Source organism: Antechinus flavipes, chromosome 1, assembly GCF_016432865.1.
Source record: "Antechinus flavipes isolate AdamAnt ecotype Samford, QLD, Australia chromosome 1, AdamAnt_v2, whole genome shotgun sequence".
Taxonomy (NCBI): Eukaryota; Metazoa; Chordata; class Mammalia; order Dasyuromorphia; family Dasyuridae; genus Antechinus; species Antechinus flavipes.
The window spans coordinates 193,720,890-193,739,051 of record NC_067398.1 but is presented as its reverse complement, the minus strand read 5'-3'; the positions used below and the strand labels follow the sequence as shown (position 1 = coordinate 193,739,051).

Sequence of the window (18,162 nt, the reverse complement as noted above, 5' to 3'; positions counted from 1 at the left end):
ATTGATGTGATATTACTTTTCCTTCCTCTTTGATAAGAGTTGGTATTTTATATATATATTTTTAAAATGTTGTACATTTAATTGTAATTGTTCAGAGATTGAAAGAGGGGACCTTATCAAAGATCCTACGTGACTTCAAAAAATGTAATTAGTTTTAAAACATTTTGATATTAAATCATTTCTGTTCATTTATGTAGAATCCAAAAAGCTACTGAGTCTTTGAAGACCTTCCGGCCAGCAGCTCAAACGTCTTTTGAAGACTATGTTGTTGATGCATCTAAACAAGAAGAACTTCTTGGAGAATTAGCTTTTTTCTCTAATGGTAAGTTTAAAAAAAATACACACACACACACACACACACACACACACACACACACACACATCTGTCTTCTAGCCTTAACTAATTACATTAACTACATGTAAAGAAACCAGAATCCCTCAGGTCATCAAGAAGTCACTGAATCATAAAATTTCAAAATCAAAAGAATTTTTTATGCTTTCTGGTCCAAACCAACCCTGAACAAGAATCTATTCCCATGCCATATGAAATAAAATAGTTTTTGCAGAAGGACTTTTTCTTAACGCTTAACTTTGCATCCTGGCTTTCAACTTCATCTTACCAAAACTGCTCTCTCCAAAGTTACTCTGAGTCTCTTAATTGTCAAAAGTCAATGCTTTCTTTTTTAAAAAAATTTCTTATTCTTTTTGACTTCTATGTAGCCTTTGCCACTGTTGATCACCCTCTCTTCTTTGATATTCTCTTATCTTTATGTTTTCATGACACCACTTTCTCCTAGTTCTCTTATTATCTATTATTAGACTGATCCTTCTCGGTTTTCATCTTTGCTTCATATTAATCTATATTACACCTATATATTAGTGTTGTATCCCATAGGAAACTATTCTGGGCCATCTTCTCTTTCTCTACCACTTCACTTGGTGATCTCATTTCCTTCCAGAGATTCCATTTTCATCTTTATGTGGATGATTTTCAGATTTATTTGTCTAGCCTTAATCTCTTTGCCAAGTCCAGACTCATGTCTCCCAACTGGCTAATGGACACCATCTGAATGTCCTGTAGACATCTTAAACTCTACATGTCCAAAACAGAATTCACTATCTTTCCCACTAAATCTTCCTTCTTTCCAGACTACTTTTACTGGTGATGGCACCGTCATCCTCCCAGTCCTCCTGCCTTCTGACCTAAATGTCGTCATAAACTCCTCAGTCTCACTCCCATATCCAAGAGGTGGAGTCCTTTGTACATTCCTTCTCTGCACCCGTCTAGTGTAGGCCCTCATTGCCTCCGGCTGGACTGTGTGCAACAGTCTGATGGTTGGTCTTCCACCCACAAATCTCTTTCCCACTTTACTCTGTTCTCCATTCAGTTTGTCAAAGTGGTCTTCCCAAGGCATCGTTCCGACTATGTCATTCCTCTATTTGACAAACTCCTGTGATTTTCTTGTCACTTTTGATATAAATATGAAATCTTCCATTGTCCAAAATACTCATAATTAGGCCCCTTTGTACTTTTCTATTTTTCTTAAATCTTTTACACCACCATGTGTATCTCCACCATTGCCCTCCTTACTGTTCTTTGAATAAGACATTTTATCTCCTGACTCTGAGCATTTTTACTGACTATTCTTCATGCCAGAATGCTTTGCTTCCTTGTCTCTTTATTTTGGCTTCCCCAGTTTTCTTCATGTTCTAGACAAAATTCTGTCTGTTATAATAAGCTTTTCCAGCTCCTTCTTAATAACAATGCCTTTGCTCTGTTCAGTACTTAAAGTTTATATAGCTTATTCATACAAAGCTGTATACATATTTTCCACATTAGATTCTGAGCTCCTTGAGAGTGGGGACTTTTCTTATCTTTGTATCCTTAGTGTCTAGTGCAATGTCCGCCTCTTAGTAAGGAGTTAGGTATTTATTGATAGGCTCAGCTGACTTTGATTTTAGAGCAGGACTCCATCCCACTCAGGAAAAAAAAAGCAGAATCTCATCTATCAACAATGACACTGCCTTCAAGTGAACTTTGTAAGTATTCTTCAGAGAAAGATATCGAGAGCCTCTGTTACAATGTTATGAGTCAGCTTGGCTACTTCTCTTCTACATATATGCTTCACTACCATGAAATTCAAGCTCACTCTTCCTCTTCCTGTCCCAAGAAGGATATGTGTGTGTGTGTGTGTGTGTGTGTGTTTATGTACTTCAGATATTTTAGGGAAATGTTGTGTAACTATTGTTCTTTGCTATATCATTTGAGTAATTATCTTTTCTAAAGAGCTAGTTGAGTCTATTGATTGATTGTTAATGGGAAGCACACCGTGGTGGACGTTGGGCGCTTTCAGTATTAGGAATGTTACCCACAAGATTCTTGAATTATGGTGTATAAACTTGAATTTCTCAGGTGTTTTTTTCAATATTACAATTGTTTTCTTCAATAGATGGTAGTAGCTTGTGTAGGGCTTCTTAAATTTTTTTCATTTATGATCCCTTTTTACATGAAAATGTGTGACCTCAGTTATATATATATAATATAGGTATGCAAATCAAACATTTATTTACTGATAATAAATCACAATTTCATGACCCCTGCATTCAGTTACAAGAACCCACCTTGGACTACAAATTACAGTTTAAGAAGCTAGGGCTTAGTAGATAGTAATAGGCAGTTTTTAGCACTGTTTTTTCTTTTTACTTTAAAGTCTTTTAATTTGTTCTCTAGATGAATATTCTTAGCAGCCCTTGTTAGAAGCAGTTTACTTCTAAAATTGAGTCAAAATGCTGCTTACCTAAAGTCTTTTGACTGAAAACAGCAACAGCAACGCCAAAATCACTTTTACTTGAAATGTTAATCACAAGTTATAAAATTGAATGACATTTGAATAAAGATGATCATACTATCCAGTCTTAGGATCCCACATATACATAGACACACATATATATATATATATATTTAGACACATATAAATATAAGTATATAAATATGTATATGTGTATGTATAGATATATAATATGTATTAAAATTAATTGAGGATATAAGCCACATTTAACTCTAAATTGACTAGAAATTCATTTAATCCATCACACCTAGACTTTAAATCTTGACAGATAACTAACTGTTAATGGAACTTAGTTGCTATTTAAATATAATGTAATATTTGTTGTTAATAAACATAATTGACTTCATCTTTATGTTCTAGCAGTTCTTTTATATTCTTAAGAAATACTTGTTTTCTAGAAGAAACAGTTCAGATGTTTACTATCTAGAGAGTTATAGATTAATTCCTGTAGAATTTTAGCTAAGACAAATGTGGACATTTTTAAAGCTAATCATTGCTAAGAAAAATATTTTAGTAGCATATAAGAAAAATCATAGTCATTTATTCTTCTACTAGTTTCCTAAGCCACTCAGTAGTTTTTCCTTCCTTCCCGCCCCTGTCCATAGAACTTTTTAATAAAATAAAGCCTTCTCTCTTATATAGTAATATTCACAATATTAAAGGATCCTTGCATTTGCTAGATGTGAAGCTAACCTCTGTTATTATGTTGCAGAGACTTTACGATGATCTTACTCTGCCTTTTTCATCAGTAGACTCTGAGAAGTATGGCAATAGTTCCTTACCTACAGAGGCCTGGGACCTTGAGGATACAAACAGGAAAGTCTTATTGTTCATCTAGCCATATCATGCTTCTCTTATATTTCTTGTCCCTGTTTGATTACTAATAGTTTGAAAAAGTATGGGTTACTTTCTGTGGAGCTTCTGGTGTCATGGAAGATTCTTTTATATACTTTTTTTTTAAACTTTAGAGGAATAGGATTGAAGAGTAAGAAAAGGAATAGTGTAGTGGGAGAAAGAGAACAGGAAGAAAAAAAACAAGAAAAAATAATCTTGTTTTCTATTTATTTTTGTTACTTGCATCTTTCTTTCAATTTCCTTTTATTGTAGCCATTAATTTTAGAACAACTTCTGCAAGTATTTTGCCAAAACTATGTAAGATAGTGTAAAGAGATAGAGGGTTTTTAAATCACAAATTTATCTTTAAAGGTCATTAACCCTTTTCTTTTACTGAAGAAACTGAAGTTGAGAGATATATAGTGATCCGTTTTATAGCTCATAACTAATTATGTGCACAGTTATCTAGATAATAACTTGGAACTTTGCACTCCCAGTCTCTTATTGACCTTACTCTTTACCTGTATCACATGGCCTCACCATTACCTTATACTTTGCTCCCTGGATATATATATTGTTTGCTTTTGAATTATTCTTCATTTAAACACCAAAAAGGAAAATATTTTTTAGTATTTCCATATAAACAATAGAACCTAGAAAGGTGATTATAAGTTTGACTCGTTATGTGACTTTTTAAAACAAATTCGGCCATTTACTTTCAAAGTTGTCCTGATATACTTCTGAACTTTTAATTTGCTCTTTTGTACATTTTCTTTAAATACCTTAATAGCTTTCTTTTTTGACAGGGAGGGAGGATTATTACTAACCCTACCTTCCCAATTTCCTATCCCCACTTAAAAAAATTGAGAAACCCCTATAACAAATATAGCATAGTCTCATAAAACTAATTTGTAATTGGTTGTGTTTGAAAATGTTTCCTTTTGCATCTTGAGTCCATTACTTTTGTCAGTAGGTAAGTAACTTGCTTTATTTTTTTATCGTTGGTCTCCTGGAAGTGTTGAGTGTTCTTTAAATTGTTTAGCATTCTTAAGTTTTTAAATTTTTTTTTAACAGTACAGTTAATATATTATTTGTTTTCCTAGTTCTGTTCACTTTTATTCTCTATTAATTCTTATGTCTTCCTAGATTGTCTGAAACTGTACCTTTTAACATTTCTTATGTCCCAATAATAGTATAGTATATTCATATGTTTTTGCTTATTCATTCCCCAATTGATGGCAGTTACTTTTGTTTTGAATTCTTTGCTATAACAAAATTTTTGTATATTGTATATTGTATATTGTATTTTGCTCTCTTAGTGATGTCTTTTGTGAGATTAGGTTAGTTGAGGTGTTATTGGGGCAAAGGGTATTTGCATAGTTTAGAGTATTTGAGACCAATGTCAAATTGCTTTACAGGATGGATGGACCAATTTATAACTCTATCAGTAAGTGCACAAATGCCTGTTTTTCCTTTGTTCCTCCAACATTTGCTATCATTTTTCTTTTCTTATTTTTACTAATCTTTTAAGTGGGAGGTAAAACCTCAGAGTTTATGTAATTATTTGGAACATCTTTTCATATGTGTGTTGATTGGTCAGATTTCTCTTCCTTTGAAAACTGCTTGGTATAGCCTTTAATCATTTGTTGAGGAATGACTATTGTTAAATATTTGAATAAATTCTCTCTATATACCTTAAGTAATACCATACATTTACCAGAGAAATTTGCTGCAAAGATTTTTTTCCAGAAAACTTTTTCCCCTTCTGATTTTCCCTTCATTGATTTTGCTGCTTCAAAATATTTTCAGTTTTATTTTAAAAAAATTATTCACTTTATCTTCTGTGAGCCTTTATTTCGTATTTAGTCACAAATTCTTTGTACTTATTAAAGGCATTTTATTTATTGCTCTTTGAACTTTGGTATGACGACTATATGTCTTATATAATATATCCAATTGGAGATTATATTGATATGTGGTGTAAGACATTGATTTGTACTTAATTGTATTCAAACTGCTTTCCAAATTTTTAAGAAGTTTTTGCTGACTAGTGAGTCCTAGTAACTAGGCTTTATTGAACACTGTGCTACTGTTTTCATGCGCTTTCTAGCTAAAAATTAGCTTTTTAGCTGATCTCTTCTATTGATGAACTCTCAATTTTTTAACCAGTCAAAATAGTTCTGATGAGAGATACTTTGTAGTATAATCTGATATATAGTGCTATAATAGTCCCCTTTCCTTCACACCTTTTCATTTTGCAATGCTGTATGAAGACATTTAGTTCTTCCACATGAATTTTTTTCCTAGCCCTATAACTGCTTTAGTAGTTTGGCATGGCAAATAAATTGATTTAGACAGTATTTTCATTTTTATTATATTGGCATGTTCAAACCATATGCAATCTATTGTTTCTAACTTTTCTAATACTTTATTCAGATACCTAACTCCTCTCTTGTTTATCTTTTTGTTACTAGGTACTAGTGTACTAGGTACATTAAGAAATACTATTTTTATCATTAATTTATTCACTTTTTCTCTAAGTAGATAGATGCTATGCCATTTGGTGCTTATATATTATATTAATTTTATTGTCTGAAGTTCCTTTAAGCATCATATAGTTTTCTTTTTATCTCTTCTTCCCTTTTTAAAAAATGTTCTTGAAACACCATAGACTTAGTTCCAGTCTCTAATATCTGTGGGAATCTTTCTGTTTAAAAGTATGTTTCTTTAAAACAGCATATTGCTGAATTCTACCATCTAATTTGTTCTACTTTCTTCTTTTCTTTTATGGATAAATTAATCTTATTCATATTCATGTTTATGATTATTAATAGTATGTTTCTAAGTCTCTCATTTATACTTTTCTTTGGATTCCACCCCAACCAACTCAGTAGTAAATCTATAATTAATATGTAGTGCTTATATTTCATTGCCCTTTTTTTCTGTTTCTGTTATTCATTGTCCAGTCACATGTTCTTACTTTTTCTTTCTTTTCCCCGCTTCATGCTCTACTCTCTGTGTTTGCAGGATTGTATGTGTTCAGCTCTCCTTTGTCTGAATCATATAAAAGTCAAGTTCATGTAATTCCTACTTCCTCTCCTTCCCCCCAATTTTTCTCTCTTATTATGATTAGAGATTGTTTTATACTTCCCCCCAGAATATTTTTTTTTCTCCTTTTAATACACACACACACACACACACACACACACACACACTAATCTCAGACTCACTTTATTATATAACTTCTTCTATGGTGCTTTGGGTTCTGAGGAGAAATTTGGGTTCTACTATAATATAAATGACTCAACATTATTATAGTCCCTTCAAATGATTCTGTGTTTCTTTTGATGCTTCCTGTTTACATTTGTGAGTTTCTTCTCAGTTCTGGTCTTTTTTTTAGGAATATTTGGAAATCTTCTATTTCATTAATGGGATATTTTTTCCTCCTTTAATATTATACTGTGTGATTGATTGCAGTTTATGTTGTATCATGATTTTTTCTTTCAAGAATTAAATAAATTCAAGATCTCAAACCAAGAAAAAAAAAAGATAACACTATAAATATAACATCAATAGTTTCCTCTTTGTTGAAAGTAAATGTGATTTTTATACTTCCTGATTAAATTTTTTTTAAAGAAATTAAATTTATTGAAACATTTTATCTGTCTAACAATAAACTTTTCACCATTTATATACAGCCCCAACTTATGCTCCCAGTTTAATAGAAAAGAGGAACATAACTTTGGTAGTAGAGTATTAACAAATTGTTATTTTTAAAAAAATGAATTCGTTTTTTATGCTTATTTTGTATATTTTTTTCAAGGCCCAAATTAAAATTTTTTTCTAAGTATGTTTTTTTTAAATTAAATTAAGTTATTATTATTATTATTATTATTTATTTTTTTTTTTTTGCTGAGGCATTTGGGATTAAGTGACTTGCCCAGGTTCACACAGCTAGGAATTGTTAAGTATCTGAGGCCAGATTTGAACTCAGGTCCTCCTTACTTCAGGGCTGATGCTCTATCCACTGCACCACCTACCTGCCCCCTAAGTATGTTTATTTTAAATTGAACCTTGAAATACTTTTAATTTTTATTTAAAAAGAAAATTAATGGAAATTATATAATTATTAAACTTTTATTTTTAGTCATATACAATATATTCTAGTGATTCTATTTTCAGTTTTCAAAAGTCAAATCCTGAAGGTTTGGCCTTCAAAGTAGCAGAATACAAATTAAAAATTCTCTCTAATCAAAGATTTTTTTACACTTGATAAGTGAAGGGAAATAGTTGAAAAAATAGAATAGATGGTATATAGAGATTATTATGTATTATTATCATTATAGGCATGGCATGTGGTCCTTTTTTTTTTTTTTTTTTTTTTACTTTTTTACTTTAGCCCATCCATTTTCCTCTCTCATTTCTTTTTTTAAATTCTTTTAATTATAGTGATAAATATACTTATTTGTTTGTTCCTATGTAAAAAAAAAAATCAAACAATTTTTAATGGCAATGCAAGAAACCATATCAGTTAAAGTTGCTCTTGAATTTAAAAAAAGAGGGTCCAGAATATATGTATTTAATGTTGATTTCTTTTTTATTTTAGGTGTAGATATACCAGAGATCAATGAAGAACAGAGCAAAATATATAATAAAGCCTTGATAAGCTGGCATCATCCTGAAAAGAATAATAAAGCTGATAGTTATATTCTTGAATATCGAAAGATTAGTAGAGAAGAAGAAATGTTAACCTGGAGTGAGACAGAGGTCTATGGTACCAGTAAAGTAATTTCTGATCTTGAAAGTAACAGTAGCTATGCCTTCAGAGTGAGAGGATATAAAGGTTCAGTCTGTAGTCCTTGCAGCAGAGAAGTGATTCTACATACTCCACCAGCTCCAGGTATTATGAAGTTTTAATCAAAGAAATGCAGAATTGAAAAGGGTCTTGTTAAATATCCTATGCATGGCAGTATAATATAAAGAATGTTAGATTTGAAGTCAGAAGACTTAGGCCATTCCTTGTTTTGTCACTTGACCTCAGGCAAATTTGGGCAAGGCTCTTGGTCTATAAATTGAGGTTACACTAGAGCTGTCAGGATATCTTCCATAATTGTAATCTAGGATTTTAAAAGTTGGTCAGTTCTGCCATATTTTAATCTGTTAAATTTGTTAAGGAAAAATGTGTAATTTATTTATTATGTTAGTAATATTTATATTTATTTGTAATTTTATTTCAAAATTGCAATTATGAAAATTTTTAAGATATCTCTTTTAAATGTGTAGATGAGGATAATCAAAGTAGTCTAAATAATTTGGATCGAATTATGTATTCTCCAGATTTGGATTTAGATTAATTGATAGAATCACTAATTCATTGTCATGTAAAGTAGAAAAGAATCCTCAGCTACACTTTGGGAATTTATATTGACTCTTTTTTCCCCTCCCCCCTTTCCAAATTTGCCTTTTTTAGAATTGACAGGCATTTTTTTTTTCATTTTTATTTTTAGTTTCACATTCTTTCTCCTACCTCTTGTATACCCATTGAGAAGGCAAGAAATATGATAATCACAATATGTAAAACATTTTTCACATTAGCCATGTTCTGAAAAAAAAAAGAAAAGAAAAGAAATGCTTCAGTCTGTATTCTTAAAGTCCATCAGTTCTCTGATAGTTGCATAACCAGAGGTAGTTAGTATTTTCTATTATGAATCCTTTAGAGTTGTGGGTAGATCATTGTGTTAATTATAATTACTAAATCTTTCATAGCTTATTTTCCTTACTACATTGCTGTTACTATGTAGATTGTTCTCACTTCACTTTGTATCAGTTCATATAGCTCAAAACAGATTTTTTTCTGAAACCATTCACTTTGTCCCTTCTTACAATACAACAGTATTCCATCACGATCAAATATCACAATTGGTTCAGCCATTCCCCAGCTGATGGGCATCCCTTCAGATTCCATTTCTTTGTGACAACAAAAGGACCTGCTATAAATATTTTTGCACACATAGGTCCTTTTCCTTATCCTCATATTTCCTTGGAATGCAGTATTGCTGGGACTTTTGATAGCCATTGGGCACAATTCTAAATTGATTTCCAAATAGTTGAACTGATTTATAACTCCACCAATGGTGCATTGATATATACCTATTTTCTCACATCCTAGATCTCTAGCATTTGTCATTTCTGATGAGTATGATTATGATGAGTATTTAACTTGCTTTCTTTAATTATTAGTAATTTAGAGTATTTTCCCCCATATAACTATCATCACTTTGGTTTCTTCCTCTGAAAATTTCATTTTCATATCCTTTAACCATTTATCAATTGGGAATGACTCATTTAAAAACAATTAATTTGGCATAATTTTCTATTTTTTTGAGAAATTACACATTTATCACAGGAATTTATTGCAAAATTTTCTCCTAGCTTCCTACTTTTTCTTATTTCAGCTTCATTGGTTTAGTTTGTGAGAAAACTTTTAAATTTTATATAATAAAAATTATTCATTTTATTTGTAGATTTACCTCTTGTTTGGTCATGAACTCCTCTACTATCTATAAATCTGACATAATTTTTTTCCTTGCACTCCTGATTTGTTTATGTCATCTTTTAAGTATAAATCATGTACCCATTTTGACCTTGTCTTGGTACATTGTGTAGAGATGTTGGTCTATTCATATGTTTTACCAGATTATTATCCAATTTTCTCAGAAGCTTTTGTCAATTAATGAATGCTCTAATAGTTGGGATCTTTGGGTTTATCAAACACTTAATTATTGTGCTCATTTGCTTCTGTATATTGTATACTTGATCTGTTCCATTGATCAAAACACTATTTCTTATCTAGTATCAAACTGTTTTGATGATTGCTGCTTTATAATATAGGTTGAAATCTGGTGCTACAAGGTCTTTTTTCTTTACATTTCTTTTTTCATTAATTTTCATAGATAAAATTGACCTTTTATTCCTCCAGATGAATTTCACAATGATTTTTTTCTAGCCCTATAAAACAATTCTTTAGTAGTTTGTTTTCTCAGGTACTGAATAAATAAATTTAGGTAGTATTGGCTTTTTATATTATATTGTCTTGAACTACCCATGAAAAATTAATATTCAGTTATTTAGATGAATCTTTATTTTGTAAATAGCGATTTGTAGTTTTTTTTTTTTAACACAATTTCAATATATGTCTTGGCAAATGGATTTCCTAATATTTTATACTCCCTACAGTTTAAGTGAAATTTCTCCCTCTTCCTTCTGATGGTTTATGTGGGTTTATTTTTAACAACTTTGCTAAAGTTCTTAATTGTTTCAGGTAATTTTTAGTTGATTATTTAGAGTTCTCCAAATATACCATCATCTGTCAAAAATGATAGTTTTGTTTCCTTGTCACCTGTTGCTTATTCCTTAATTCTTTTGTCTTTTTTCAATTGCTTTAATCTAGTTTTCAGATTTAATTAGGTCCCAACTTCTGCTCAGCATTGAATCCTCTCTTCAAGCATCATAATGTATCATAGTGAAATGGTTTTGGTTTCCACATTTGTGAAATTTTTCTTTATGTTTTGAGATATTTTGATCAGGAAATTCGATCAATGTAACCATATTAATATTCTTGGGGATATAAAGAAAATATTTATAGTCTTTCAAGTTTTTAGAATACAATTACTTATTTTAAAAGGGAAACCTGTTACCACATTATATTTCTTTAAATCTCCCATTATGAATTAGATATTGGGTACAATGATCATCATCTTGTTTTAAAGATATAAAGCTGAGAGAATGGAAGTTGCCTAAAGTCTCTTCAAAACTGAGATTAGCTAACAAAATTTTGATTTCACTGAAAGCCAGCTCATTTGTTTCTAGATAAGGAAGAGAGCACATAGGGGTTTTTTTGGTGTGCATTTTTTAAGAGAACATTGTCTTTTAAAAATATCTCTTAAGCCATCTGCACTCAGAGAGAGGACAGTGGGAACTGAAAGTGGAACACAACATAGTATTTTCACTCTTTATTGTTGTTTGCTTGCATTTTGTTTTCTTTCTCATTTTTTTTCCTTTTTGATCTGATTTTTCTTGTACAGTATATTTGTGGAAATATTTATAGAAGAATTATGCATGTTTAACATATATTGGATTGCTTGCCATCTAGTAGACAGGGTGGGGGTAAGCTGAGGAAGGAAGTTGGAGCATGGGTTTTTGTACAGGTGAATGTTGAAAATTATCCATGTATATATTTTGAAAACAAAAAGCTTTAATTAAAAAATGCCTTTTAAAAACATTTTCAATTGTTATCATAAGTGGTTTCAAATACCAACTTTCACATAGTGTTGTGCTATTGGTGTATGAAGAAACTGAAACAATTTAATTTTATGCTTTATTATATGGTTATGAATTTTGAACAGTAACATCTATTTAGAATTTTACTCAAATTGATATATTGCAATTTTGAAATGTTAATAAGTTCCAAGCTAATTTTAGTTGTTTATTTTTAAGTTTTTAGTTTTCTCTTTGATGAAAAATGTGGATATAACAATGAACATCTATTGCTGAATCTAAAGAGAGATCGTGTGGACAGTAGGGCTGGATTTTCTCTTCTGCTTGCTGCTGAACGTGTCCAAGTGGGTTGTTATACAAGCTTAGATTATATCATTGGAGACACTGGAATCACCAAAGGAAAACACTTTTGGGCTTTACGTGTGGAACCATATTCATACATGGTTAAAGTGGGAGTTGCTTCCAACGATAAACTACAAGAATGGCTCCACAATCCTCGTGATATAAGTAGCCCAAGGTAGATATTTACTCTTGTAGAATGTGGTTACTTTGGGTCAATTTAATGTTTATTGCCCAGCTTCTTAAACTGTGGTGTGTGAACCCCATATGGGATCTTGTAATTGAATGTGGGAGTCATGAAATTATGATTTATTATTAGTGAATGTTTGATTTGTATATACTATTTTATATATCTATGTACTTGGGGTCACATAAAATTTTTTTCAGGAGAAAAACGGTAGTGAATAGGAAAAGTTTAAACCCTTGGTGTATTGCACTTCATGGTAGAGCCAAAAATGGGCTTTTAGTAACTTCATTTTTACAGAGCTTAAATGTGTTCATTATTGTGTTGTTATTATATATGTTACTTTTTGGATGAGGTACCAATGAATTCTCTAGTTGCCATTTTCCTCAGGACAGCTAGATGGTGCAGTGTATAAAGTGCCAGATCTGGAGTCAGGAAGAGTCATCTTCCAGAGTTCAAATCTGGCCATAAATACTTAATAACAGTGTAACTCTGAGAAAGTCACTTGACTCTGTTGGCCTTGGTCTTCCTATAAAATGACTTGGAGGAAATATCAAACCACTTTAGTAGTATCTTTGCCAAGAAAACCCCAAATGGGTTCATGACACCACTGAAAAAATGAATGAATGAATAGCAAGTTGCTTTGAACTAATTATAGTAACGTACTTAACTGTGGCGAATACAACTTTTTAAAACATTTCCCTTTAATATGATTCTATAAAATAGTGCTGAAATGGACATGTGATCAGAGCTAGGATTTTCTATTTCTAAATCAACTAAATCTCCTTAGTGAGAAGGTGACTAATTTATAATTTTAGTTTTGCGTATCATTGGAAACAGTTCAGTCATATATAGTCCTTGTGCACCTTGTAGACCCGAACAAGGGAATTCTCTTCTGGCCTTGGGAATTCCAGAGAAAGGTTGCTGATTTTTTTCTACATTAAAAAAATCCATAGTCAAGAGTTTGCCTTAGCCTATTAATTTAATTTTTGTTCAGTCATTTTAGTTGTGTTTTACTCTTTGTGACATCATATACTGGTTTGCCTTTTCCTTCTCCAACTCATTTTATTAATAAGGAACTTAGGCAAACAAGGTTAAGTGACTTGCCTAGGATCACACAACTAATAGGCATCTGAGACTGAATCTGAATTTATGGAAAATGAGTTTTCCTAATTCCAAGCCTAATGCTCTATCCATGTACCACCTAACTGCCCTGATTAATTTGAATAGAATCCTATTATCTACTCTTCTCAAGTAATAAAGGGTAGGACAGAATTTTTATGCTTTTTGATGATATATGGTAATATTTTTTCTTTAATCCTATAATTCCAAAGAGAATAAAGCATGTATTTCTTGGTAAAATAGAGGAAAAATATTCTAGGAAAAAATGAAACAAAAATGTGGTGCTAATGGAGCTCTGTTTAGGGCATAAAAGAATAAAGTGGAAATTCAGATGATAGAAAAATAGGGCACTTTGAACATTTTTGTAATATTTCTTTTGTTTCAGTTAGTTTTCTCAGTAGATATTGTAACTGTGACTTATTGGGAAGAAGGCTAACTTCAAAAGACCTGGGTTCAAATCCCAGCTATTATAATTATTAGCTTAGGCAAGTAAGAAGTGACAGAAGTGCTTTGTAAATATTAAACATTTATACAAATGCAAACTTACTCATTTGCTTGTCCAAAATTTTTCTATTTTTCTATTTTTCTATTTTTCATATCTTTAAACATTATTCTGAATGTTTAGCTATGTATATATAAACTAGAGATATTTGAATGTATATGTGAAAATATACTAGGTCTTATGATGTAGATAAAATTGTTTGTTATAATTTGTGTATTACAGTTATTCTCTTATTTTAGATATGAGCAAGATAGCGGTCATGACAGTGGAAGTGAAGATACCTGCTTTGACTCAGCACAGCCCTTTACATTAGTTACTATAGGCATGAAGAAATTTTTTGTCCCCAAGTCACCTACTTCTTCCAGTGAACCTGAAAATAGAGTTCTTCCCATGCCAACATGTATAGGAATTTTCCTCGACTATGATAAAGGCAAAGTTGGGTTTTATGATGCAGATCACATGAAATGCCTTTATGAGCGTCAAGTGGACTGCTCAGGTACAATGTATCCTGCATTTGCATTAATGGGAAGTGGAGGAATTCAGCTTGAAGAAACCATCACAGCAAAGTATCTGGAATACCAAAATGACATGTAGTACAAAGATCTACTAATGCTGCTTAGGATGAGAAATGTGAGCAAAAGAATGCCTTAGCATTAACAGTCAGAACTAATTACATATCTCCTAAGTGCTTTTGCCATACTTGTTTTGTGTGTATGTGTGTTTTCCTTAAAACACAGAAAAAAACCAAAATAGTTTTTTCTTCCATCTTAATTATTCTGCATTCCTTTGTGATGGAGTTAAGGGCATTTTTTTCCCCCTCAAGTTACTACTGAAATAGTCAGTTAGCAACTGAGTTTTCCTTGATGAGTGTCTTTGTGAGTTGGAAATATGTAATTTGTCAACTAGCAATTTTCATCTTAATTTTTTATTCAAAAGATCTCATTTTAAGGAATATTTGTGTTTGTTTTTCCTACTTTAAATCATGTCTATGTCCTAAGAAAGATTATTTTAAAATAATTTATGGAGAAAAATGAGTATTAAATGGTGTCTCTTGTATTTGTTTTTTATAGGAAAATAAAATTTACAAATAATGGACAAAGAGAATAAAAATTATGGTAACATACTTAAATAGGAAAGAATGAATTTCAAAATGTTTTCTAAAATGTTAATAATATAAGATGATAGTACTTGTTATACATACATACTATAGCTGGGTTTTTTTTGACAACCAAATGCACTACATTACATATAAAATAGTAATATCTTAAAGGTTTCCCCCTCCCCACTGGAAACAGATGTTGTTGTTTCCTAAACATCCTACACATGGAACTGTAATAAATTTGGTTTTTTATTAGAAATATTAAAATTAATTCAAAGATGGATATTTTTCAGTTTGTGTAATCCTTTAAAATAATTTAAAATAGTTCTAATTTGTGTTTCCCTTTAGACAAACATAAACTTGGAGGAAGAAGTTGAATTTGTCTTCAGTAAATAATTTTAGAAAATTTTGGTTCCAAGTGCACTGATATTTAAATGAAATATTTGCTATTTTGCCCTTATGATATTTTGAGTATTTAATATCATTTAGTATGCCTATTACATTTCAGTTTTACTGTTTTAAATGTTTGAAAGATTCTGCACAAGTGTTTTTTATGAGTTTATCTTTTATAACATTAAAAATATTCTAAAATGTGAAATAATAGCTGATGGTCTAATTGACATTTTCTGTGTGTTATTACTTTATGTGAATAATAAACTTTGGCAAAGTAAGCAAGTAGAAGTAAATGTTTGGGACTGCAACTGAAATATAGCATATTTACTGTATAGATGCACTTTTATTAATACTTGGAGGAAATTAATTGTAAGTGGAATGTTTAGACCATAAAATCATTCTTTGCCTGAGCTTTTTATGTTCAGTTTTATAGGTTGTATTTACATTATTGTTTAGGAATAAATATATAGGGACTGGCCTGTCAGTTACACTGATATAGGAAACTCTTAGTTAAGAAAGCTCCCTTGACCAATGTTTGCAGGTACCTTCCTTGAAACTTATTGTTTTAAGAGAATTAGATGTCTAGAGCACTGAGAAGTTAAATGGCCTGCTCAAGGTCATAGAGCCCGAAAGAGTCTTCTTGTTCCAGGACTTACTGGCTTCAAAGACTGGCTCCTATGCCATGCTGCCTGATACTTTTATTACATGGTTTATATAAATAATACTTGCTTCTTTATTAAAATTAGGCAATTATGCATACTAAAGTCTTATCCCTTTACTGAGATGGATAACATTCCAATGTTTTGTTGGATTTTTTTGACTCATTTAATAAATTAATTCTTCAAGCTCTCTAGTTTTAAACTGAAAAATCAGGTTAAAGTGTTCTTACATATGCAATTTATTGTTCAATTGGAGTGTACTATGGCTTGGAAGAAATTCAGTATTAAGTAGCATTTGCTTAATTTATCTGATAATAGCACTTTATAACTTAGGCTAAGCTAAAAAAATGTATGGTGTTATGTGGATTGTTGTACAATAAAATTGCTGAAGTATCATGTGTTGATGATTACAAATTGAATTTTTCAAACTTTTGTATGAGTGTAAATCATGTAGGTATTTTAAAACTTAGAGCCTGTGACCAAAGTAGGAAAATTTTATTTGGAATTGTACATTGGTAAATAACTGTTCATTTGATTTTGGGAAAAAAAAAATAAAAATGAGAAGTGGCAAAATCCTTTTATTTACACATTTAAATTCTTAGAATTTTTAAAAATTACTTTGAAAGTTTCATACTGGAATAAAATAAGTGTTCATTGAGAATTTTTCTTTCAAATACATTAAATTAATCATGAGAGGAGATTCCACAAATATATGAGGATTGGTACAAATCTAATATTGCATCTTTAAAAAATTAGTTCTGGGATATGTTTAGAGCAAGGCAAGGAACATTTATTAAGTACATATCATATGCCAGGCCTGTGAACAAGAATTCTTAACCTTTCTGAATGTCATTTTAGTAATCTAGTGTGGTTTCTAGAGGCTTTTTCTCAGATTGTTTTTAAGTACTTGTAGGAAAGTTAGTGAAAATAAAGATGTATTTTTTTTTTCCAATCCAAGTTTATGACCATAGAAATCTATCCAAAAGGTCGGTGAACTCCAAGTGAAGAAACCCTGCTCTAAAAGTTCATTTCTGTACTTATTTTTGATATAAATGCTTCTAATGTAGGAAATCAAAATACTTATTTATGACTTCTTTATTTTCTTTGAAGAAGTCTTCATGAAAGAAAGAATTGCTGTCTTGTTTGTACAGAGAGTTAGCAGGATTAGTAGAAAGAGTACTAGACTAGGCATTAGAATTCCTGAGTTCTAAATTACTAGTGATTTTGGACAAGATACTAACTTCTTTGGACTATTCTCTGATTGTAAAAATAAGGGGGTTGTATTAGTTGATTTCCTAAAGTCATTTTAATTTCTAAAATTCTATGATTCTTTTTTCTGCATCCTTCCTTCTACTCTTATCATACCTTTCCTGTTACCTTTTCCCCTTTCAGGGCAACAGATCTAACCAGTCTAAGCAAGTTATTCCTCAGTAAGCATGCTGTCTTTTTGGATCATATCCTACCTGAGGAACACAGGAAGATTAATATTATTGTTTAAAGACGGGGCTATAGGTTATATATAGGAAAAAGATGATGATCATTTAAAAAAAAAGCTAGAAGATACTTTAGAGCTCATACAGCCCAGCCATACCTGAACCAGAATCCTATCATCAGCAAATAGTCTTTTTATGATATGATAATGATGGAAGACCCTCAGTGAGGAGCAACTCACTGATCTCAAGGTACATTTCATTCTGTTTCTATTCTTTTTGGAGTGTTACTTTTTCTTTATATTGAAGGCTGTCTTCCTCCATCAATTCAACTTCTGCAGTAAAACAAAACATTTCTGATCTTCCACATGGAAGTGCTTCAGATATTTAAAGGCAGCAAGTAGTCTTGTTTCCCCAAGTTTCCTATTGGGAAAAAAAAAAAAAAGTGATAGTCTTGAGGCATACCTTGAGTCT

The 18,162-nt window shown here is 31.1% G+C and overlaps 1 protein-coding gene across 3 annotated transcripts in view; it reads left to right on the top strand.

The window, feature by feature from the left end:
* Positions 1–16,919, top strand: part of TRIM36 (tripartite motif containing 36) — a 74,051-nt gene extending 57,132 nt beyond the window's left edge. For 2 of the 3 annotated variants that reach the window (XM_051994476.1, XM_051994466.1), the window contains exons 7-10: positions 198–322; positions 8,290–8,583; positions 12,180–12,477; positions 14,347–16,919. In XM_051994476.1, the coding sequence (XP_051850436.1) occupies positions 198–322; positions 8,290–8,583; positions 12,180–12,477; positions 14,347–14,701 (1,072 nt within the window). In that variant the 3' untranslated portion in view covers positions 14,702–16,919. Of the gene's footprint in view, positions 1–197; positions 323–8,289; positions 8,584–12,179; positions 12,478–14,329 lie in introns of all 3 variants that reach the window. The other variant, XM_051994484.1, reaches the window with a different exon arrangement.
* The last annotated feature ends 1,243 nt before the right edge of the window (positions 16,920–18,162 follow it).